General features: G+C 32.7%; 5 protein-coding genes across 5 annotated transcripts; 3 read left to right on the top strand and 2 right to left on the bottom strand.

Annotated features, from left to right (window-relative positions):
- The first annotated feature begins 2512 nt into the window (after positions 1-2512).
- LOC109339960 lies at positions 2513-9776 on the top strand. Its single transcript, XM_019577520.1, has 9 exons — positions 2513-2758; positions 2852-2961; positions 3552-3759; positions 4265-4790; positions 4870-5121; positions 5258-5449; positions 5535-5609; positions 5723-8245; positions 8869-9776. The coding sequence occupies exons 1-9, from the start codon at positions 2601-2603 to the stop codon at positions 9172-9174; spliced, it is 4350 nt and encodes a 1449-aa protein (XP_019433065.1). The 5' UTR covers positions 2513-2600; the 3' UTR covers positions 9175-9776.
- Positions 9777-10356: 580 nt separating this feature from the next.
- On the top strand, positions 10357-10713 carry LOC109339957 (transcription factor UPBEAT1-like). Its single transcript, XM_019577517.1, has one exon. It carries the CDS (start codon positions 10357-10359, stop codon positions 10711-10713), a length of 357 nt encoding a protein of 118 aa, XP_019433062.1.
- A 778-nt stretch (positions 10714-11491) lies between these two features.
- On the bottom strand, positions 11492-14845 carry LOC109339961 (uncharacterized membrane protein At4g09580-like). The gene is made up of 4 exons (XM_019577521.1): positions 14373-14845; positions 13326-13596; positions 13063-13233; positions 11492-12105 (listed from the first exon to the last, which is right to left on the bottom strand). The coding sequence occupies exons 1-4, from the start codon at positions 14636-14638 to the stop codon at positions 11974-11976; spliced, it is 840 nt and encodes a 279-aa protein (XP_019433066.1). The 5' UTR covers positions 14639-14845; the 3' UTR covers positions 11492-11973.
- Positions 14846-17761: 2916 nt separating this feature from the next.
- Positions 17762-20903, top strand: LOC109339955 (ubiquitin-conjugating enzyme E2 28-like). The gene is made up of 5 exons (XM_019577514.1): positions 17762-17865; positions 18551-18625; positions 19539-19666; positions 20278-20382; positions 20596-20903. The coding sequence occupies exons 2-5, from the start codon at positions 18556-18558 to the stop codon at positions 20737-20739; spliced, it is 447 nt and encodes a 148-aa protein (XP_019433059.1). The 5' UTR covers positions 17762-17865; positions 18551-18555; the 3' UTR covers positions 20740-20903.
- Positions 20904-22570: 1667 nt separating this feature from the next.
- LOC109339959 (gibberellin-regulated protein 3-like) lies at positions 22571-24216 on the bottom strand. The gene is made up of 3 exons (XM_019577519.1): positions 24068-24216; positions 23126-23174; positions 22571-22910 (listed from the first exon to the last, which is right to left on the bottom strand). Exons 1-3 carry the CDS (start codon positions 24125-24127, stop codon positions 22729-22731), a joined length of 291 nt encoding a protein of 96 aa, XP_019433064.1. The 5' UTR covers positions 24128-24216; the 3' UTR covers positions 22571-22728.
- Between the last annotated feature and the right edge of the window lie 817 nt (positions 24217-25033).

Below are 25033 nucleotides of genomic sequence, written 5' to 3'. Positions count from 1 at the left end.
GCACAAAATCATTTTTTTAGATAGATCAAGAATAGTCTCAAATTTCAACACCAGAGTATAGTCATTCTAATACTTTTCAAATTTAGCTTTCATCATATAGTCCATACGAATTCATTTTAATTTGATTCACCTTCTCCATATAAAATGCATCAACTTCTTCATATAAATATGCACAAAATCATTTTTGAGATATATCAAGAATAGTCCCAAATGTCAACACCATAGTATAGTCACTTCAATACTTTTCAATTTTGGCTTTCATGTTGCAAGTCATTTGTTAAATAATCAAATATTCAGTTTTCAAGATAGAGTTTAAAATACAGTTTGTAGTCCATATTTCTCTCAAATACAAATTTGATGTGGATAAGAATACTTGAATATCAACTTGTTAATATTTTTAAATTGTCTCAAGAAGTCACATTATTTCAGTTTGATTTCATTTGTCTTCTCGTGGACAACACATATAGTTTGAATCATGCAAACTAAATCTATTAAAGGCAAACAATAACTGATTGGACTCTTAAGTATTGTAAAAGTAGAGTTCCATCTACTAGCACAATCAGATTTCAACCAAATTGACATATCAATCCTACCAACCAATGCAACACAAGCACAAAAAATTATTCTTTTCTACTTTAACTTACCTTAATATATTTTACATTTTATCTAATTTTTTCAATACATTGCTTGCAACCTTCAAATTATCTTTTAATGATTTGTGCATGTAGTCTAACAATTAGAAGTCGAACGAACAAACCTACTCTACTAATAATTTCAAATAATTTTGATTTTAACTTTAATTTCTCAATATATAACATTCACCATATTACTTTTAACATTATTTCTAATAATGAATCTACAATTTTATTCAAACAAATCTACACTCAAGATGGTGAGAGGTTTGCTTCATGAAGACACTTTGCTTTCAATAGTCATACTGATGAACAAGGATAAGGCTTTGGGCAATGTTGTAGGACATTTTCTCAGTCAATAACACATTAATATGAATACAAGATGCAAGGAATGAGTAAGGGTGAAAGATGCATTTGATAATTTGATTATAATGGTGTTTATGAGGAAATTGAAGAAACGTGCAAGATAAAAAGTAGTAAGTTCTGGGAATATATTGATGATGAATGATTGAAGTATGAATCCAATAACACTCAAAAGCACTTAAACTTTCTGTTTTAGGAAAGTTAGTTAGTTTTAGTTAGTTTTCTGTTTTGTTTGTTATTCTGTTTTTAGCAGTAAGAGTCATATATGTATTTCCTTCTTCCATTTGAGAATTAATAATTAGAGAATTATAATCACATTCATTGATTTTCCTTTCAATAATATATAGATAAGGTATTTTTCATTGGGTTTCTTCTTCTTTTTCATACACATTCTTTTCGTTATCTTCTTTTGCTTTCAAGTTTCTCTTCAAGGTTGTGTTATCACTTTGTTGATGCTTGGACAAATCAATGTATGCATCTTGGGAACACAACAACAAATAGGTAAACTCTTATGCATTCACTTGTCTAACTAAAATTTTATGAGAAAGAAAATTTACATAATATTATTTACGGTGTAAAAGTTTTATCCATTTTCAATCCATTATCCACCATTTATTTTTAATTGTCATTGATTCTTTAAAAAAATAATACAAATAAATGGTGAATGATGTACTGATAATATATAAATTTTTAGTAAGTACATAGATATTAGATTCTTAAATAGTTGGCTTGTTTATGTGGCAGTAAGTCAACTACTCAAACAAGTTGATGAAAATGGACAAATTAATCTTGGCACCGAGGTACATGAGTTATGGGAACATATCTCTTGTCTCACAAAGTGTCTTATTGTTTGTGATTGGTTAAAAAAATATATTTAAATTAAAATTTTAATAATTAATTATTTTTTTAATTAATAACAAACAGCGACAAATAGAGTGACACACTTTTATGAGACAACAAATGTCCATAAGTTATATAGGCCTCATAAAATATAAATGTGTTCACCTCAGTGTAAGGTTTGTTACCGCATTTTTTTACTGTTTGTTACAAAGAGTGAATGTTTTATCTAAAATGGAGCGATCTACCATGTGCAATCCTTCAAATTATATAACCATATTCTTTTTGTTTGTAACCATGAAATAACCACATCTTAAGAAGAGGAATTAAATTAAAACATCTCAATAATTTAAGTTTAGTTTTCAAAATATTAATTAATATAATTTTTTGAATATTTTTAATCTTTTCTTCTAAAAGTAAAAACATCTTATGCAAGTTATAAGCATTTTTTAATTAAATTGGTGAAAGCAATAATTTTAAACATTTTTAACTAAAATTGGTGGTAATTATAACACCTTAATATTCACTTTTTATTCATTTTTGAGATTATAACATCTTCTAAAAGTAAAAACACTTCAATATGTTTTTTAGAATATGTATCATTTAGTTTCATGATAATTTAAGAAATAATATGTCCAATAAAACTAGGCACGAAGACGGCGAGTGATGATGATTGATGAGAGTGAGAGTTTGAATTGAGCAAAACCAATAATCAGAAAAGAAAGTGAAACACAAAGAGAGACACAGCGCAAGTAATTTCCATTGAAGATGTCGAAATCAGAAAAGTGCGATGATCTGGTGTGCGTGGGAACATTGGAAATCGCTACACCAAAACCCGTTGGGTTTCTCTGCGGTTCAATCCCCGTTCCTACTGATAAATCATTCCATCATCTTTTCCGTTCCACTCTTCTCCCTAACCCTCATACGTATACACTTATTCATATACATACACTCTCATACACTTATTATTATTATTATTATTATTGTTAATATTATTATTATTATTATTGATTTTGCAGAGTGAATGTTCCACGATATCGGTACCGGATGCTGCCAACAGAGACTGATCTGAACTCGCCACCTCTTCTTCCTCTTGGTGCTCCTCTCCACTCCAACACCACTCACCGAGGTCATACTATTACTTCCTCACCGCAATTGTGAACAACATTGTTTTATGTTATGTTATGTTATGTTATGTTATGTTCTGTCCTGTTTTAACATGTATACCAAATGCAACTTGATGTTTCCTAGTGAACAACATTGTTTTATGTTAGATTATTAACATCCATAATTCATGGTTTAAGAAGAAGATCACTAGCTGAGTATAACCCTAGCTCGTTGGATTGGAAAGTCATTTTTCGAGAAGTTTAGTGGTTTCCCTACCTAATTGAATTGGCTCTACTTAGTTAATTCAAATTGTTTAGGGTGAAGGAGGTTGTAGGTTTCACGAAAAAATTGTTTTTTTGTTCTAAATTATATCGATATTTAGTTAATGTAGGCTCGTAGCATGACCCTAATGATACCTGCTATTCAGGACTTCTAGGGAAGATTTCAAACCCTTTTTGATGAGTCATTTCTTTTATCGGCTCTCCAAAATTATTTTATTATTTCTCTGATTACAGAAATCTCCATGTCAAAATTGCTTATTATGTTCATACTTCTTTTACTTTTTGATGCTTCCCATTGTTGTTAACACCTTAAATTTAACTTCTGTTACAGATTTTCCTTGGGAAGGCACTGCTGTTGCATCAAACTTTTCTAGAAAATGTGAAGCCCTTGCAGTGTATGGTTTGGTTGATCATGGAGATGAGATTGATGTGATTGCTCCAGCAGACATTCTGAAGCAGATATTTAAAATGCCATATTCCAAAGCTCGCTTATCAATTGTCGCTCATCGCATTGGTCAAACTCTTGTTTTAAACACTGGGTGTGTATTTGACCTACAATTGGCTCCTTTTTTGCAATGCCTTGCTCCCATCTAGTTACAGCTTTGGCTTATAATTTATGTTGACAATTGTCTCTTTGGTCCATGATCTTATAAAAAATTAAACAAAAAAGTTTAATATGGATCAGAAGAAAAGATTAGTAGTTGAAGTCTTGAAGATAATAGACTTCCATGGTTCAACGAGAAAGAAAATGCATGGACATCTGAGTAAAAGCATATTCTGGTTATAGTACATTATTTTTTATCATGTGTTGTACATTATGTTTGCTAACTCAAAGATGGTTTCTTGTTATGGTCATTAAGAAATTGAAAAGGGTTTTAACTTTTTTATTTTTAAGTTTGTAGCATTCAATTGTCAACATTTTCTAGATTGAATTCTTTGTCATCTCTGAAGTTCATTAGTGCACTAGCTGCCTTTTCTTTTCTTCATTGACAACCTTTTGTTTTTCGTAGTCAAGCATTTGGTTTATTATTTTATGAAGTGCAGGCCAGATGTTGAAGAGGGAGAAAAGTTGATTAGGATGCATAATAATCAATCGAAATGTGTTGATCAATCTCTATTCTTGAATTTTGCTAAGCATTCAGTCAGAATGGAGGCCTGTGATTGTCCACCCACTCATCATGTTCCATCAGAAGGGAAATCAAATTCTTCGGTTCTTCCTGGAGGAAAAACACCACATATTGTGGAAAATCATGATGTTGTTCAAGCTGAAGCATACAATTGCAATTCGAAATACTCAAAGGTTAATCAGGACAGCTTCTATTGGGGAAGCAAGAAGAACAGGAGAAATAAGAACCACAGTCCTGTCAAGATGGTATCACATGTTGGTGAAAAACCTCGATCAGGAGTGCAAGAGGATGAAAAAGTTAGAAAAGTCGCTAATGATAGCTTTCTGAGAGTTTTGTTCTGGCAGTTTCATAATTTCCGCATGCTCCTTGGAAGTGACTTACTTTTATTTAGTAATGAAAAGTATGTTGCTGTGAGCTTGCATTTGTGGGATGTCACGCGGCAGGTGAGAGCACTCTTCTAAAAAATTTCATTCTATTTTTTATTGACACGTTTTGTTAATTGTGTCTTCCCAATTTTGGTAGGTCACACCTTTGACATGGCTTGATGCTTGGCTTGACAATATCATGGCAAGTGTTCCTGAGTTGGCCATTTGTTATCATCGCAATGGTGTTGTTCAAGAATATGAACTACTGAAAACAGATGACATTTTTCTACTCAAAGGGATATCTGAGGATGGGACTCCTGCATTTCATCCTTATGTTGTCCAGCAAAATGGTCTGTCTGTTTTGAGGTTCCTTCGGGATAATTGCAAACAGGATCCTGGTTCTTATTGGGTATGCTATGATATTTGATATTTTTATAGTTTTAAAATGTTTTATGTTTGTCGCTCTTATGTTTATTATGCAAATTTCTTTTAAAATAATTTATTTCCCTTAATAGCACTAGCTAGCCTGACTTAGAGTTTTGTAGCTTTATAAAGGTGCAGGTGAAGATGATATACAACTTTTTGATCTTTCTGTCATTCCGAAAAACCATTCATCTAATGATTGTAATGGTACTTCAAGCTCCTTGCCATCATTAATAAGTAGAGGTAGAAGTGACGCAGTGCATTCACTGGGAACCCTCCTCTATCGAATTGCTCACAGGCTTTCCCTCTCAATGGTGTGAACGATTTAAACTTATCTCCGGTTTAATCCTACTTTGCAAGTATCTAGACAATTTTTATTTATTGTTGCATGTTGTGCAGGCTGCTAAAAATAGGGCTAGGTGTGTGAGGTTCTTTAGAAAATGTTTGGAATTTCTTGATGACTCAGACCATCTGGTATGTTTCTGGAATAAATGTTCGTTGTCTTGCCCCCTTCCCTCCCCTCATAATTTTCTTCTGTTGAATATCTTGAAGATGATTGCATTTCTGATCAATGTTTTGTTGAACAGGCAGTTCGAGCAATTGCGCATGAACAATTTGCAAGGCTTATTTTAAATTATGATGATGAGCTGAACTTAACTTCTGAGTCTCTAGCTATAGAATGTGTACCAATTGTTACTGAACCTGAGGAGTCATTCTCGGATGCTGAGAACAGTAATTTTGAATCATCTATCTATGGGGTATTGTATCTGGATGTAGATGACAGATCAGGTGAATTTGAACAAATAGTTGGGCATGTTGAGTCAGAAGCTTCTGCCGAGATGATTGCTCAACCAGACATGCCTGCTTCTGGTGAACTGGTAGCAGTAGATGACATAGATTTGAGCAACCAAGAAGGGGCTGTACCAAGCCGGTCTCCTGATGTTAACTCTTCTGCATGTGAAGTATGCCCAGCTTCCACACCTATGGTTCAAACAGTTGCTGATCCAATCTCATCTAAGTTAGCTGCAGTACATCATGTTTCACAGGCCATTAAGTCTCTGAGGTGGATGAGACAGCTTCAAAGCAATGAACCAGAGCTGATGGATCATTTCAATGAAAATCATGATAGGCCACCATCTTCTTTTGATGTTTCAGTTTGTGCTTGCGGGGATGCTGACTGTATTGAAGTTTGTGACATTCGAGAATGGCTTCCAAAATCCAAGTTGGATCATAAGTTATGGAAGCTCGTTCTTTTGCTTGGAGAATCTTATTTGGCACTTGCAGAAGCTTATATAGAGGATGGCCAACTGCATCAGGCTTTAAAGGTTATACATTTAGCATCTTCTGTTTATGGATCAATGCCATCACATCTTGAAGATGCAAAGTTTATTTCTTCAATGGTTAGTTGCTCATCCTTACAGAGAAAGCACTTTGATATAGATGAAAATACTACATTAGTGCATAATGTAAGAGATGAGAATGTTAATGGTTATCTTACTATTGAGATGAAGTCTTCTACTTATTTTTTCTGGTCCAAGGCTTGGGCACTAGTTGGAGATGTTTATATTAAGTTCCATATGATAAAGGGTAAAGAAACTTCAATACAAGATACGAGAAAACCTGCAACCAGAGAATTGAGAATGTCATCTGAGGTTGTGAAGGAAGTTAAAAGACTGAAGAAGAAGCTGGTGCAGTTGAACCAAAACTGCAGTTCATGCTCCTTGGTAAATTGCAGTTGTCAAAGCGACAGAGCAAATAGTGGAAGCAGTGCAAGCAGTAGTAGTGCAGATGTGAATTTCATGACTTATGGTAGAAAGCACAGTAAACCGTTATCTGCTAAAAATGCCAATCTTTTGCCTCTGAAAGACACAGGAGATGAGTGCATTCATAGCACGGAGAAGAGAAAAAATTCTGATAACAGAATTCTTGAGCACAGAAGTGGCGTCGAGAACCGTATAGATACTCTTGAAAGTAGTAAGAACGAAGATGAATCCTTGGCATCTATGAACTCTAGAACACTTGAGGGATCTTCAGAGATCGAAAATTCATGTTCAGGTGTTGTCTCTCAAACTGGATTTATTTCAAAGGAAAGAGCTAAAGTAAGAAATGGTGGGATATTTAAGTACCTAGATGGACCTCTAATTGGAGATGTAGAGCACAATCTATCAGCTGCCTTAAAATGTTATGAAGAAGCTAGAAAAGCATTGCTAAAACTTCCATCTGGTTTGTCCGAGTTGCAATCTGTGGTTAAAAAGAAAGGGTGGGTTTACAACGAATTGGGGCGGATCAGGCTTGAAAATAAAGAGTTGAGTAAGGCTGAATTGGCATTTCTAGATGCTATAGATGCATTCAAAGAAGTTTCAGATCACACCAACATCATATTGATAAACTGTAATTTAGGGCATGGCAAACGGGCTTTGGCTGAGGAGATGGTATCAAAACTTGAGAATTTTAAACTGCATAGTATCTTACACAATGCGTACAATCATGCATTGGAAACTGCAAAACTGAAATATAAAGAATCTCTTAGATATTATGGGGCGGCAAGGTTAGAACTAAGTGCCATCGATGATGATGCTGATGATTTTGCAACATGCAACCTGAGGAATGAGGTACACACACAGTTTGCTAACACTTATTTGCGCCTTGGCATGCTTTTGGCAAGAGATAATAGTACGGCAGAAGTTTATGAAAATGGATCATTGGAAGATGCACGTGTAAGGCACACCAATCCACATGACAGAAAAGCCAGGAAAGAATTGAGAAAGCATGAGATTTCAGCTAACGAAGCCATTAGGGAAGCACTATCTGTGTATGAGTCATTGGGTGAACTACACAAACAGGAGGCTGCATATGCTTACTTCCAGTTAGCTGGCTATCAGAGAGATTGTTGCTTGAAATTTATGGATTATGGCAACAAGAAAAACATTGTGTCAAAAGGTGAAAATAACACTGTACGAGTCAAGCAATATGCATCTCTGGCAGAGAGGAACTGGCAAAAGGCCATGGACTTTTATGGCCCGAAAACACATCCTAACATGTATTTGACTATTCTCATGGAGAGATCAGCTCTTTCATTAAGCCTTTCAAGCCATTTACACTCTAATGTGGTATTTTCCTTCACTCCTTTTACACAGTACTTTGATTCAGATTATTATAGATTTTTTGTTGAAATTTTCATTGAGATGATTTAATTTGTCACGACTAACTTCTAGCATTGAATTTCTAATTATGGTTGTTGCATTTTTCATAATGAATTAATTGGTGCAAAATATCTTCTGTGCTCTCTGAATGAAAAACTTTAGGAGAAAGTGCTTTTTTGTAGGCAGAATTTCTTCTTTTTTTTAAGGGAAGGGGGGCAGCATAGCTGTCGGGGTTTGAACTCAGGTGCTCACGCATAATATCCCTCAGCTCTACCAACTGAGCTGACTTGGGAACGAGAGGCCATTAAAGAAAAACCTTGCACTGAATAGTTATCTTGAAATTTTGGTTTTTAACAGACTCGGTGTCTTGATTTATGTAACGTTTCCAATCTTGTAGGATAAGGGCTTGGTGATTGTTCCATTCATTCTACACGTGTACCAATATAAACATAATGTGTACCCACTTAAATTTATTCACTAAAAGTAGCTGAATGCTTATACTCGGAAAAAGTTTGCATTATAGTTTTTTCGTTGTCCATTTTCGATTGCATCTATTTCAGTCTCTTGATACTTTGAGCATTTTGTTCCAGATGATGGAATCAGCTTTGGCTAATATGCTTGAAGGACGCCTTGTTTCAGACACAAATGTTGACACTTTTAGTACTAACTATCCTGAGTTACATGCAAAGTACTGGAGTCAGTTACAGATGCTTTTGAAGAAAATGTTAGCCACAACACTTTCATCAAATGCTAACAAATCTTCTCTCTCTCAGTCATCTTCAACATTTACCAGATTTGGAGAGGGCGGAAAAATCAGGGAACTTTACAAAATGTCCCTGAAGGGTGCTGACATGGTTCAACTCTATGCCATGTATGACTTGTGGATATCATCATGATAGGAAATACATTATGTCATTTTGAACATCAGGTTAAAGTAAATTCTTGCTACCACTTTGTTTATCTGATCTTGTGATGTTATTTATTTATTAGAAGTAAAAATATGGTTATTCAACTATAAAATATTTTGTTTGTTATTTTACTCCTGACCCTAGGCTTTTGTAATCTTCTTTCATGATATTATGATACAATCTAATGAAGTTTTTGGTTCATGAATGTTGTATAGAAGCCTATCTTCCTTATCCCAATACTAGAATGTAAAATCTCCACTTTTTGTTAATAAAAGCATTGACAAGTAACAAAGCCTTAGCACTTTATTCTTTTATTGTCCCTTTAAGACGGTTTCCTTTCAAGAAGCATGAGCTAAATGCTATGAACCCCTCAAGTTTTTGTATATGGAATGCCATGTTTATTGAGCTGCAAGGTGAATGAAAATGACCCCTAACAATGCATGTTGCAAATGCACTGAATTTATAAAGTAGGGTGAGGAATAATCCAGAGTGGTCTTATTAGTTTTAGACATGGTGGTGTGTGATGAAAGGTGGTGGTTAAGAAGGGTTGTGGAGCCGTAAAGAATCATGTGGTTGCATGTGCTTTGAGTTGGAGAACATGCTTAAAGCAACAAAAATGCTACACTTGTCCGAAATTGATGTGCTCCTCATCTATACATCCAAATTAATTAACCGATGATAGTTAAAATTATTTAAAACCAATGATTTGTATTCAGAATCATGGTTTAGGATTATGCAATAATTTCTCCTTGTAGGCCTTCTTTTCAAAATTGTAATGATGTTCCCACTTTCTTATTTATGAGAAGCTCTTATAGAGTGACTTTTAGCTTTTAAGAACATTTTTTTTGCTAGTCACTAATATTCACATGTTTGTTATTATTTTTGTCTTTTTATTTTATTAACTTCTTTAATGTTAATGCTGAACTGGCACATGATAATATAGAAAGATATACTTTTCTTTTGCTTTGGAATCACCTATTTATCATGTTCCTTTTAAGTTTTGTTTGAAACTTTGAATTATAATTAAAGGCTACCAGTACAGGTAAATGTGCCTAATGCACCCTATAAATGTTCTAATTGTGTCACTTTTTCTATAGCCATTGTGTTTGCATCTGAAAATTGAAAATTGAGAGAGCTCAATTAACTGTGGTCTGTAGTGGAAAACTAGTCATGGGAATTTCTTCTCAGCCTTTCCTTGTTTCCCTCTCTTTGAAAAGTTCTTCATATGAATGGAGCAAAGTGTTGGTAGCACAAGCCAAGAAGCAGAAAGTTACCAAGAAAAGTTTCAAGGGTAGAATGAGAAGAAGGATTTTAATGAAGAGGAAGACACTCACAATAGAAGGTTCTAGAAAACAGGCCAGTGGGATTCAGAGAAGGGTTAGAGCATTAAAGAAGCTTATACCCAACAACAAATCCATTGGGTTGGAAGGACTATACATAGAAACAGCTCAATACATATTGTCTTTACAAATGAAAGTGAAAGCCATGCAGTTTATGGTTAACACATTGACAGGGTTTGATGAGTGATATGCCTAAGCTGAAACCCTTACCAACAGTGTTTTTGTTTCATACACTTGAATTGTATAGATTTGAATCCAAAATCACATGGATCAAAGTTCCTTTACACATTGGTGATTTGATTCATTTGCATAGACTAATTAGGTTTTGTTTCCTCGTGATTTATGGAAAGATTGGTTTTGGAATGTTGAGAATGTGATTACTTTGGTGTAGCACAATGTGTTTTTTTTCAATGAGTGAAAACATGAACTAGTTATACTGTTTTTTATTACAATTATTTTGTATTCAACTACACTAAGATATTATCTTGGAGTACCAAAGCCATAAAGTAAGCCTTCATTCTTGAATGAGATACACAAGCATGTTTGCAAACTAGATTGATAACTCCACCATTAATGTCAAATTCAACCTAGAGTTGATATTTAGCCAGTATAAGACTAAACATCCAAAATTACTTTCAAATAACTTTTCAGCCGACTATGATAATCACACGATAACCTCATTGGATTATTAGAGAAACCAAAAGGTCAAAGATTAAATACATGAGAGCGACACTTGTTGAAAAGAATAGTTATATATCTTGAAAAAGATTAATTCATTACCCATACTCTAAGTGATATCATTGATTATACCAAAAAAAACTGATACACACCATAGAAAATCTCAAATCTAAAGTTATATAAAGTTTTTCTTATAACGAAAGAACCTACAGGTCCTTTCCAATACTCTGTACTAGGTTTATTTGTAAACCTTGGGTATTTGCACACAACAAATGTAATATCTAGTATAGTGCAATACATTGCATAATTATTAACAATTCAGGAACCAACTATAATCTAGAATTGATCTGTTAATCTAATATGTTAGGCCCTGCATAAGCCAACAGTACATTTCAAGGTGCATACAAATCAGGGATATCTTCAATGATTCATCAGAGTTCAATCTAACGACATGAACATAGACTTAAATCAGCAACTATATCATACTAAATTGACAAATAATATAGTACAGAGGAAGCCAGTTCCTTGGAGCAAGGCACCTGCGCATACAGCACACGAAACACGATAGCCTTCCTAATTACATCAAGGCTGCATAAATGGGTAATTTAGAGGCTCCATGAAGGGAAATAAAAAGGAACACATGACACTGTTTTGATATACGTCCTTTCTCATCAATATCTATAATCCACTGTCTAAGTTCAAAATCTAATTCAATGATCATTTGACTTGCCTTTGAGGAAGGTTTAAGCAAGCTCTGCCGGTATAACTTTCATTCATATATTTTCTTTCTCTTCAGAAGTGTTGGAACTATGGAAACAAAACCAATGAGGAAGAGCACTGATAATGTCTTAAAATCATATAAATCCTTAACTGACTTTAGATCCCCAAGAGCAAGGCCAGCCTGGTTAAAACATCAATGGAGGTATTAAGAGTGTGATGTAAGAAATGCAAAAATGCAGCTACCATAAAAAGTTGGGATAAATCCAAGTAGAAGACAGTCTACAAAACCTCTTCACTCACAAGTTAAAATTTAAAATGAAGTCCATACGAATTGAACTTGAAACAAAAATTCTAATGGTAAAATAAAAAAAAATTATATTAATGGTTAACATCAGCCTAGCTAATAGGATTAAAAATAATTAAAAAATATACCTTTGCTGCAAAACCATTCTTATTATTTATTAACCAAAAAATTTGAGTAGGGGAACAAGTTAAACTGTTCGTATTACCCCAATTATCCATTCAAGCTAAATCACTAAAACAAAAAGGCCAGCATGAAACACAAACTGAGCTGATAAGGAATAAAAGGGGTTTGGAAGCAGTTCTCCGACTCAAGAATCCTTGATGGAGGAGAAATCCTCAATAAATTTGGTATTACTCTTCATGATCACAAGAACAATTGGATTATGGATCAAATAAAACAGGTGTGGAGTAGATTCCAATTCTGAACTTACATGGAGGATGCCACTGGCAATGGAAGTCAAATGGTACCACTTCGACTGTGGTCCATGGACAGTTAGTCTTATTATTGCAAAGTGGCAACTTTCCTTGGAACAATCCTTTCCGATGGATTTATATGTTTATTAGATATAAATACCATATCATGTTCTGCATTTTCTAAGACATGCCACATACCTGTGTCTGATACCCATAAATACAACCATGAATTATAATAGTTTAAAACTTCAAATATTCATATTGTAGAGCCAAGAGACAGTTATAAGAAAGTGACTTAAAATCTGGTAGAAACAAAAAATAATTAGTGCATAAAATATGAATGCTTGAAGCAGCAAGTGTAGAGTTCAGGGGAAAAGAGAGAAGGAATAGTACATTGTTCAACAATAGCAAGAAAGCTTACTCTGACAGCAATATAGGAGGCTGGAATAAGACCAATCAACGTTGCGAAAAAGAATATGTGAAATGGTATGTCAACAATAGGTGATGCCAAATTAATGAAAAGATTTGGCAATGTTGGGGTTATCCTCAGAAAAAGCATGTAATTCAGCAGCTTATCCCTGCGCTTTGCTATCTGATTAAACAAAAGAAAATGAGGTTAACACGGTATAATATTCCAGCTAATTGTCTAATGAACATTTAATTAGTTATGAATCAAAAACAGACCTCTGCTTGGAAAAACCTTAACTTTTCAGGCCATAACCAAGAAATTAAAGGCCGTCCAATTAACTTAGACAAAAAGAAGCAAGATGATGCACCAGCAGTGGCATTCAAAACTACTAATAGAATTCCTTGTACAACTCCAAAAAGAGCTCCAGCTAACAAAGACAAGAAAATTGTTCCTGGAATCATAAAAGTCTGCATGAAAATGTAGGTGGAGCAGTAACCAAGAATGAACTGTGCCGGATGATTTCTTGCATATGTTGAAAGATTATCTCTGCAAAAAGATAAGAGAAGAAAAATACTGATGAGGAAAAACATGCGATGTTACTCATAAAAACAACAGAACAGGTAGTAACTAAATAGAGATTCACATAATCAAGCTACAGATTACAATTTGAATATTCAGACGAGATTTTAATTATTCACGTAACTCAATATTTCTGAGCTGGGATTTTTATTCTTTTTTAGCATCTTCGCCATATGAGCCCCAGTAGAAGTCTTACATTAGTACATCCCTCCTATATATTCATGTAGTTTCTATCCCAAGGGAAGCATAAAAATGGCTACATTATCACCAAATCCTAAGATAAATGTTTCCCTCAATTACCAAAAGAAAATTTCACTGCAAGTTATTTTACAGATCACTAAACAACATAGAAAAAGAGTAGAATGTTAACAATCAATCTTGAGTTGAAATGTCGTGTTATTCACTTTTTATGACTCTAGAAACATCATATGCAAAAATAAATGGCAAGACCAAGTGAAGATCATAAAAAGCATGTGTTCTACTGCTTAGTCGTTGTTTGGATTTGCTTAAATTCTTACTAAAACCAGTTTTTAACTAAAAAGCATCCCTATTAACATTTTCAAAAATCTAACACGCGCACACACACACACATATATATCTATATATATAACATTTTTTAAAACACTAATCAAGCTAAACCAAAAGCACCCGCTAATTACTACAAACTAAAATTCTGTATAGAGACAAAATGAACAAAACATAATTTAGTGTTTCAAAATGAACAAAAGGGTTAGGGTAATTACTTGAGGAAGCGAAGATCCGAAACGGTGCGTGGAAGCTTGATATTACCGTACTCATTAGCAGGCATGGTGATGTATATACAGAATAAGCCACTGGAGAAGACAAAGAAAACGCCAACTACTACACCTACTTCATAACTATTCAACGGAAACCTATCAAACTTCGATTTCTTCGCAGAAGGTGAATAATCATCATCATCGTCGTTGTTCTCTTCATCCATCAATTGCTTTGGTTCAGTTTCGCCGATGAAGTTCCTCGACGCCGCCATGGTTGATTGCTCGAATTGGAAGCCGTGGAATGAAGGTGTTGAAGGGTTGTTGCTATTGGATGAAGGTGTTGGGTCTGATTATGGAAAGGTTCATGGTGAATGTGGATGAATTGGGGAATTGAAAATGGGGAAATTGAAAACCCTAATGTTTAGGGAGGTGGGTCCCTTTTGTAGGTCTACTGAGAGAGAGAGATTTTGAAGACAACAGAATGAATATTCTTTATACCAGGAAGATTTCATTTTTGAGAGAAAACAAAACTACAAAAGTATGCAACAATTTAAGGTTTTTTATATTGTAGGTGCATTATAATCATGATTTAATATATATACATAAAACATAATGACTTTAAGAGTGTTTTTTACATTTTCAAATTTTTCATTAACCATCATTGATGATTCTTAAATAAAAAATACTACAATTTAATGATAGATCATATATTTATATCTATACTATATATAAAGCCAAAACTTGAAATAATTTTCTTCATGGTGTAATTTTTATTTAACATTATTTAATTTTTACAAAAAAACTATATAATCCTAAGAAACTACCACAAATACATTAATTAATCACATATCTTACCTTAAATTAAACATTATCATAAACAAAAAAAATATAATATATAAAAATTGAATATGTAGTATCGCACAATATTTTCCGGCAGGCACGAAGTGCCTGTACACACTATTATATATAAAGCCAAAACTTAAATAATTTCTCTCATGATGTAATTTTTATTTCCTATATTGTCCTTAACATTATTTAGTTTTTACAAAAAAAAACTATATAATCCTAAGCAACTACTACCAATACATTAAATAATCATATATTTTACCTTAAATTAAACATTATCATAAGCACACAAAAATATAATATAAAGTACACCGAAGACAACAAATATATTTTAATTCAAAAAAATGAAATATATAAAAATTGAATATGTACTATCACACAATATTCACCGGCAGGTACGAAGTACCTGTACACACTAGTATTACTAATGTAAAAACTTTAATTAATGGTGCATATATTTTAAACTCTATAATCATTTATATTTATGTACCAAAAATAATTGTTCATATTTCATATCTTAATCATTATTGAGTATTAATCTAAGTAGTGTAAAATTAAATAATATATAATTATTTATAAATCTTTACCCTAACAATATATAAATATATTCTTTATTTGAATGAAAAATAAAATAAAAAAATGTTTAGGGATGGATCTGAAATCATAAAAAATTTGAAATGTTTACAACATTTTCTATTCTAAAATATTTATCACTTATTCCATTTATTTTTTTCGTTTTGTCATCATAAAAATAAAATAGTATAAAAATTATGAGATAGAAGATCTATCTACTTCGATAGTAAAAATTTTAAATTTACTCCACATCCTAACCATTAATTTGAAGACATCAAATGATTTAGATATATTTACTAATTCACATCATTGAGTTTCCTTTTAAAATTGATGGCTACGATAGGGAGTAAGTTTAAAAAAATTATTCTTGAAGTAAGTGGATATCTCCCCTTATAACTTTAGTCAATTTTACTCCTTCAAATTAGTAATCCATATTAGATGATTATTTTTAACAAATTGCTTAAATATTATGTAGATTAATTTTTCTACCCAATTTAAGTACTTAAAGTCTCCTTGTCTCAGGCAAGGTTATTCGTCTACCATGCATACTCTATGAATTCACATCTAAATAAAATAACTAGTAAAAGATATATGCAATAAATATAAGTGAGTTTAAGATTAGATTGACACTATAAATATCTCCGAACTTCATAGGTGTCTACAATGTCCTTAGAAGAGAACTTTCTAATTATATAGTATGTTTTTACTTCCGGTTTAATAAAAAAATAGTTTCGTCAATTTCGATGTAAAACTTATGGATTACCATAGAATTGGTTTTGTCCATTAAATATAAGTAGCTCCAAACTTGAGGAGTAATGTTTGAAAACTTAGAATGAAGACTTCATTAAGAGTTCATGACTTATTAGTAATTGGGTTTCTATAAACTTGGAATGTAATTGAGGAATATTTGGGTTTTAGTTCATGACTTAGTTGTAATTTGAAAATTAGAGGAGTCCTCAAACTATAAAAGAATCCAAAAGTATATATTGTGAAAATTTCAAATGTGCCATTTTTGCACACTTACCATACTTATCTACTTGGAATCATAAAATATTATATATGAATAACATTCTAAAATGTAATCCACATAATTAATGAGTTAACACAATTATCATCATTATACTCAATCAACTAAGTAATATGAAAAGTTGGTATAGATTAATGCACATTAACCTTTAAAGTGCAAACTATATTAGAGGAACTTTGTATAAGAAAACAAACATTCCGCGATCACTAAAACCATAAATAAATTCATTTGAAAATATTGAATTTAAAATTGTGGAAATTATACATATTTTCCTAACATTTGACTTAATTACATTTACTTACCTTCTTGATTTAAAAAGTTATGCTCACCTTCCATAAAAGGAAGAAATTATAATTAGGCCGATAATAAATTGATAGATATAATTTTAATCCAAAAAATATTATCAGAATTTTTCATTTAAAATTCAATCAATAGATAACCGTTATAAAACAACTTTTTCCATAGATAATTTACATTCATAATGAATTTATAAGTCATCAAAATTTATATTTATTATTTCACTACACCAATTTCTCAATATTTTGATTTGTACATATATTTCGATTTATAATTTTTTATGGGATGACTTTCTCAGTCTAATGCATAATAAGTGAAAATGGGTTGATGGTGAATTTGAAAAAGGGTGAAATAAGGTTACTCATGAAATTGGTAAACCCAAAAACCATATTTTTATTTTATTGGATAAATCATAAATGAGTTTAAAATCTACGCACTGATAGTAAAGTTTATTATATTGTCAGTATATCATTTATCATCAATTTATATTACTTTTGTTTAAAAGTTAATATGATTAGTAAATCAACGGTGGATGATTGACTGACAGTGTAAAAAATATTTCACCGTCGTCAGTGTATACATATTAAATAGAAAAAAAAAACGTGAAATTTGATTGGATCACGTGCATGGCAAAGAACGCATGAACGAAAGAGTATATAATGAAGTAACTCACAAACAATGCTTTCAATCCAACGCTTCTGATCTTCTCTCTCACACAAATCCAAACATCAATTTTCAAACCCTAGCGATTGCGAGGTTAATCAACTAATCCCCTTTGGTTTTCGATTCTATCGATTTTTATCTTTCTCTGCTTTCTCTATATAACGCCTGAATCGTGGGTTTGTTTTTAGGGTTTGATTTTACTTTTTCTCTTTGATTGTTGTTGTTGCTTGAGAACGGTGTTTGTAGTGGGTTTGGTTCAAAAATGACTTCATATGCTTTTGTTGCAAAATTTTATTTTTATTTAAAGGCTACTTAGTTTTTAAAAATATTGCGAGAAAAGGATTCTGTTTTTGAACTCGGGTTGAATCAACATAGTCCTGTCCTTGGTAGAGCCTGCCCTCAATTTTCAAAGGGTGTTTTAACAATATGTAACCAGTTTATCTTTTGTTTATGCTTTGGATAACAGATTTGTAAGTAGATTTTGTGCACAAAATATTCTCAATAATTGTATGTTTAATATTGAAGCAAAATAAGTCTTTTTCAAGTGAGTTGAATGCTGATTTTCTTGGAGTGGGCTTGCATTGTCGGGCTCTTTTTACTATCCTCGGTATTAAGGGTCATAGGTTATTTCATTTACTTCATGCCTTCATGGCTAAAATGGTTCATTCATTTTGTTTTGGAACCTGAGGCATTGGTCATGCTTAATGTGTTTGAATTCTTATTTTTAATGCAAATTTAGGACCGAGAAGATTAATTTTGTGTGTTAATCTTTGTATAGTTGAGATGGCTTCAAAACGTATTACTAAGGAGTTGAAGGACCTACAGAAAGATCCCCCTGTTTCCTGCAGCGCTGGTTTGTTTGTGCTGCCTTTCTCCTCTTTTCCTTATCTTTATACTACATACTACTGTATTTTAAGAGCTGTGAATGTTCTGTGCATATACATGACAAGATAATGTCAAAGAAAAATAAATTTAGTCTCAGTATTTTTATCATGTTCTAATTTCTCTTGAGCGTAAATGCTCTTCTCAGCTGTATTTTTTAACAACCTCTGTTTTTTCTTCTAGTTCATTTGTCATTTTGGAATATAACATTATTATTATTGAACTTGCAATAAAGTTTAACTTCTCTCAAATGATTTAAAGTGGCTGGGAGTTATGTTTTGCATGTACAAGATACCCAAATTATCTGTTGAGTAAATCAATATTTATAGGTCGAGTGCCAGCGTTTCCTTGTGACCTGGAAGCCATGGGTTTAAATCCTAGAAACACAACCTCTTTGCTTGAGATGGTAAGGCTGCATACATCTTCACTACCTAGACCCCACTAGGTGGGAGCCTCGTCATTGGGCCACCCTTTCTCTAGTAAATCAAGATTTATTTGAATAGAAGATACTATGATAATGGTACATAATCTTGCATGCATGGTATGGAAATGTGAGGTGAAAAACTGATGCTAACATGCTGACTAATAATAACATTTGTGCATGTAGTATTTAGTTAAGAATATAGTATTTTAAAACAGAAGTTGTCTGATGATAGAAGAGTATTTTATTGCCCATGGGTTACAGAGGGCAAAGACCTCAGTTGAGAATAGAAGTTGAAAATGGGACTATGGGAGTCATAAAAATATAAAGGAAGAAATAATCTTAATCATCGCTTATGCATGTATGGTCAAGAACTCAAGATCTTGTGATGAAAACACCTATGGTTTCTTTTATTTTGTATAGGAAATCTATCTGGATAATTATACTTTCTACACTTGTGCAGGCCCTGTTGGGGAAGACCTGTTTCATTGGCAAGCTACGATCATGGGTCCAGCAGACAGCCCTTATTCTGGTGGTGTATTCCTAGTGACCATTCACTTCCCACCAGATTATCCATTTAAACCACCAAAGGTAACTAGGCCTAAACTACTTGCTGTTTATGTTAGTATATATAAGCAAATAAAAGATTCAACACCTATTAGTATGTATTTGGAGTTTTGGACTAAATTTGGACACTTTTGTTCTTTCAATCAATCTTTTTATAGTTCTGGTTTGTCTTGAGTTTTGTCAAACATTGCTTTTAGTTGGTTTGCAATGACATTCAGTTTAAACATTTTCCATTGTCAAGATAATATTCAGACATGATCTTTGATCAATATCTTTGCTGCCAAACTAATATCGAAATAAGAACCTCCATTAATTGAAATGGACTCAAGTAGATATATTTGAATGCATGGGGTTACGAGTAATTCCTTTGCCTTTTTGGTTTTTCTACATGAAGAGTTTATGGTTCTCTATTTGACATTGCTTCGTTGTAATGTATAGATTTTGACTTGAATTATGTTAATATGGATTTACTCAGCTTGTTTTCAGGTTTTATATTTATTCATTGAATTGACTGACTATTCGCCCTCTTCTTTTTTGTTGAGGCCTTAATATAAGTTCAATTTTTCTTGCATTGAAAAGATTTTGGTAGTTTACTTCACATTTGGAAAATGAGTTTACAACTTGGTTTTTTGTAGGTTGCCTTCAAAACAAAGGTATTCCACCCCAATATCAACAGCAATGGAAGTATTTGTCTCGACATTCTGAAAGAGCAATGGAGCCCTGCCCTCACAGTTTCCAAGGTGCAATGCTTTATACTTGTCACTTATGCCTTGGGCGTGTCCCCTTCCTCACCTATCTAATTTTAAACAAATTACCGGAAGGAATAGCAAATTTATTGAGCTTTGAATTTTCAAATGCAGAAGAAATTATTATATCATATGACGATGATTATAGCAGTAAAAGGATATATATATGAATTCACACTTACATTGACTGCTCATATTTTTCGGCAGGTCCTGTTGTCAATTTGCTCTCTCTTGACAGACCCTAACCCTGATGACCCTCTGGTTCCAGATATTGCTCACATGTACAAGACGGACAGGGCCAAATACGAGAGCACCGCCCGTTCTTGGACTCAGAAATATGCAATGAACTAGTAGTCTTACTGTTCTAGTGGGTTATGTGCAAAGAAAGTTATGTGGGTTTATCAGTTGGTATATGTACACATGAATAGTGTTTATGCTTTGATCTATAATAATTCGTACTCTGAATTTTTTATTTTTAGCCTTCAAGGTTAATACCACATAATGTCTTTCCTTTTTGCTTGCCTTTTGAAATTCTTTTGAGATTTCAGTTTGACCATTAGTTTTCCTAATCTTGTTGTTAGGGTAAATGACTTCATTAAGCGCTTTTTCAACTAAGCTGAAATGATTTTTTTAAATGAGCCAGACCCCATTTGAGCGACACAACTCTAGATGGTATTTTTTGGTACCCACAAGACGAGTATTTTTGTCATTTCTACTTAGTATTTAATTAAGATTGATAGGTTGCTGTTACAACTTGACTTTAAGCAAGTTTGATTGTGTTGCCACATTCTCCTTTGCATGGGGTGCCTTTGTGAAATCTGCATATTTGGTTGTTTTCTTTGTCCCATTGAGGATTTCAATAATATTTGGGTTGATATTATTATGAAGTTGCAATGCTCTCCCAGAAGGAAATTTTTGTGTTAGATTCACTTGCAAGTATTCACTAGGTAATTGTCTTTCAGGTATTTTCCGAGCCCCCTAGAGAGCTATCTAGGCTAGTATTTAATGAGTTTTTGAGAATATAATAATTATTAACTCTGTGAGGTTTTATCTCTCTTATTTATACAAATTCGATGTTTTCTCTATTTTTTAATACAAAAAACTCAAACTTTTATTAATTATTCTAAATAAGTAATACGGGTTGACAAACATTTCAATCCATGTCAAGAAGCTAGTTTAGATAAATGAATATTGGTGCTTCAAAATTGCGTATTTATCTCTATTCGCTAATGTGATTGAGATATGCGTCATACTTGTATGTTTTACCAACAAATAATGTTAAACAACGCTTTATTTAGAATAAGTCACAAGATCTTCTGAGTCCTTTTGCCATTCTTCTACTACTAATGGTACATAGAGTTGATAAATTAATATACAGTTTAAAAAATGTGTCAATATCTCTCTTTATCTCTTTATGATAACATAAATAAAGAGTTTTAATTTTCACCTAAAATGTGTCAATATCTATCTGGAAAATGTGAGTTACCTAACGTTATTATCAGATATTTCTTTACTGTATCTGTGTATGAGCTGAGTGTGGTAGAGTGGATCTTCACATGCTTTTAATGGTATTTGTATATTAATTATGGGCTCTTAATAACCAAACATAAAAATAAAAATAAGCATGTCGAATTGTTATGAAAATATGTAATGACTAAGAATAGTTTGGTGTTAATAAGTGGTGGTTAGTGATGTTTGGTGGTGGTGGTCGACAGTGGCAATTGGATAGAGATCACATATCCCAAATGATGTCTTATTCTCTGTCCCGAGTCAATGAGAATGTTACTTTTTGTTTTTTAAATTTTTCTTGTATTCACATGCCTCTATCTGATTGGTTTGGGACAGAGAATGAGACATCGTTTAAGACAGGTAATCTCTGTCCATGAACATTAGTTTATGGTGGTAGTTTGTTATCTTCCATATTTGTGGCATTTGGTATCATATTGTACATGCCTTCCTAGCGGGAACAGACTCCTCTCCTATTATGTTACAACTAGTATCCTTTAATTTGCACATAGCAGTTAAATTTTTTTCTGTAGTTTAAGCTACCTTAGCCTAACTCAGTATATAACAGATATATGAGAGAATTTAATTAAGATAATTTCACATATACTGTTCTAACAACTGCAATATATTATTAATGTAAAGATATAAACATCCATATCTATGAATCTCATACATATATGAATGTTTTAGTCACTAGTCTCTTAATGACTTTGCAAATCATGCAAGTGCTATTGCACCACAAGCACAATAAGCATCATAGTCCCTAGTTAATATGAAATATAGGTTTGAAATTGAATGAATAAAACTAAGTTTGATATATAATATAAATGAAATTCAAGGGCACTTCTTTTTTCCTCCATCTGTCTCCATGTTAGCATAGCAGGGACATACTTCAGTGTTCCCAGATGTTCCTGGTGGCACACAATTGCACCTCTCACAACAAGTGTTACATGCCCTTAGACACCTATTTGGTCTTGATGCCTTGCTACAACGATAGTTGCATTTCCCAGCACAGTCTGAAATATTTTCACCCATTTCTCATTTCAGTTTTCATGTATATACCATTTATATATGCACATTTATATCAAAATCGGGTGAGCCCGGACATACAAAGATGTTACTAGTTCAAATCATAGAAACAATCTCTCTACTTATAAGTTTATTAATTAGCAGCAAAGTTAAGATTTAATCACCAATGTTTTGTAACCTATGTGTAACGATAATTTCTTACCTATTTTTTGAGCCCCAACCGTGTGCTGAATTCCGACATAGATCTCCAACTGAATTTTTTTTGAAGAAGAGAAAGGAAAGGTATATCAATTTCAGTATAACTTTATCGTCAACGATTGCTCAAAAGATCGATTTGAAACATCACTGAACAAGTGGATTTTCCATATGAATTACAAAACACACAACATATTGCAAAATGATTCCAAATTAAAAATAGATATAAGTAATTAATTTTAAGTTTATATTAATTCTAAATATTAGTTTCTATTGTAATTCAAAATTCTATGCATGAAATGTAAAGATCCAATGGAAAAGAAAAGTTTGAGAAAAAATTAATATGATGAAAAACCATATATACTACAAACAAGGGTAATACTAACAACACTCAAAAACTATTGTTCACACTCAAAGCATGAATAATGCTAAATGGAAAATGATATGGTGTGCCAAACAATATCCTAGACTAATGATATTGAACAAAAAAAATAAAAAAAAAATATTTTTTTAACTAACATGACATATTTTCATTGGTCCGGGATATGATTTGTGATATTATTTGGGACAACACATCACCGTCCCTTGGAAATACCCAAAAACAATCAAATTGGTATACATGTAAAAAAATCATTATTTCTCTTAAAAAAAAGTTTGTTAAACACTCTTTAACACACTTTCTATTGTAGTCTAATTAATGTGTGATCTATTTCATTTAGAAATCCACCCAATAATTAGATGGTGTATTAAAGGGAGTGGATTACTATTATTTGTCAAAATATTTTGGCAAAAAGTTTGGTATTTGTATCTATTTAAGACATGTCACTGGCCTTGGTAAAACCTCCTTGTGTAATACTTGTAGAACATCTCCTAAGGTAAATTCATTATAGTGGTAATTATATTCACACTATTGATGAGCATGAAAGAATCCTAAACAACCTTTAATTACCTCTTGTATTAGGAGGAAACATAGAATTGCCAAGAATAATGTTCTTTTGTTAAATGCCATCAATGTCTCCCTCTTTCTTAGGATACAAGAAAAACAAAATTTAAGACAAGGTGACAATGACACAGATAATTGTGGGTAAGAAACTTGAAGAGTTCACTCACTATTTATATAGGAGATATGAAAGGTAGTGTGTCTAGTTTCTAGGAAGGTTTGTACTATCTGTACCAAGCATAATAGTAACCATTTTTCATCAAACTTCCCTATTGGTACGCATGTGTATCCTTTGAACAATTTGTAGCCATGAATTAATTGTGATTTCCTATGTGGAATGACTCTGAACCTTATTGGCCAAGTTATTTTCTGTCATGGAATGCATTTTAATTATATTCCACTTTGGATAGGATCATATCACCAATAATGTTTTATTCCCTATCTCAAACTAATCATATATTGATACATGTTGGTGCAACGGAAGCGATCGTTACACAGCGTTGACCACAAGCAATCAAATAAAGGCATAGAATAATTAGAAGAGAAGAAAAAAGAGAATTGGTTAACGGAGTTGGCCAATTGTACCTATGTCACCTGGAGCACTGAGCGACTATCAAGATATTATTAGATAATAATAATTACAAACTCTAGCACACCCATGAGCTCACTTGCTCATGGAATATTTCTATTTTTTGTGCTTATATTTGGTGCACTTTATAACAAGAGACTTGAATCTAGTATATAACATTGGTTACTCTACTCTATTCTAATACTAGGCAATATAACACTTCATATAATAACATATTTCAAACATCCCAACAATAATAAAAAGTAACACTCTAATATGTTAGGTTTGGGACAGAAAGTAAAACATCATTTATGACATGTGATCTCTGTCCATTCTCATGCATTTAAATCTTAAATGCCATGCCTAGCATTATAGGCAACTTGTCTTTGGGTTTATTTCCCCCACTT

This window comes from Lupinus angustifolius, unplaced genomic scaffold, assembly GCF_001865875.1.
Source record: "Lupinus angustifolius cultivar Tanjil unplaced genomic scaffold, LupAngTanjil_v1.0 Scaffold_122_4, whole genome shotgun sequence".
Lineage (NCBI taxonomy): Eukaryota > Viridiplantae > Streptophyta > Magnoliopsida > Fabales > Fabaceae > Lupinus > Lupinus angustifolius.
This window is presented reverse-complemented; position numbering and strand designations above follow the sequence as displayed.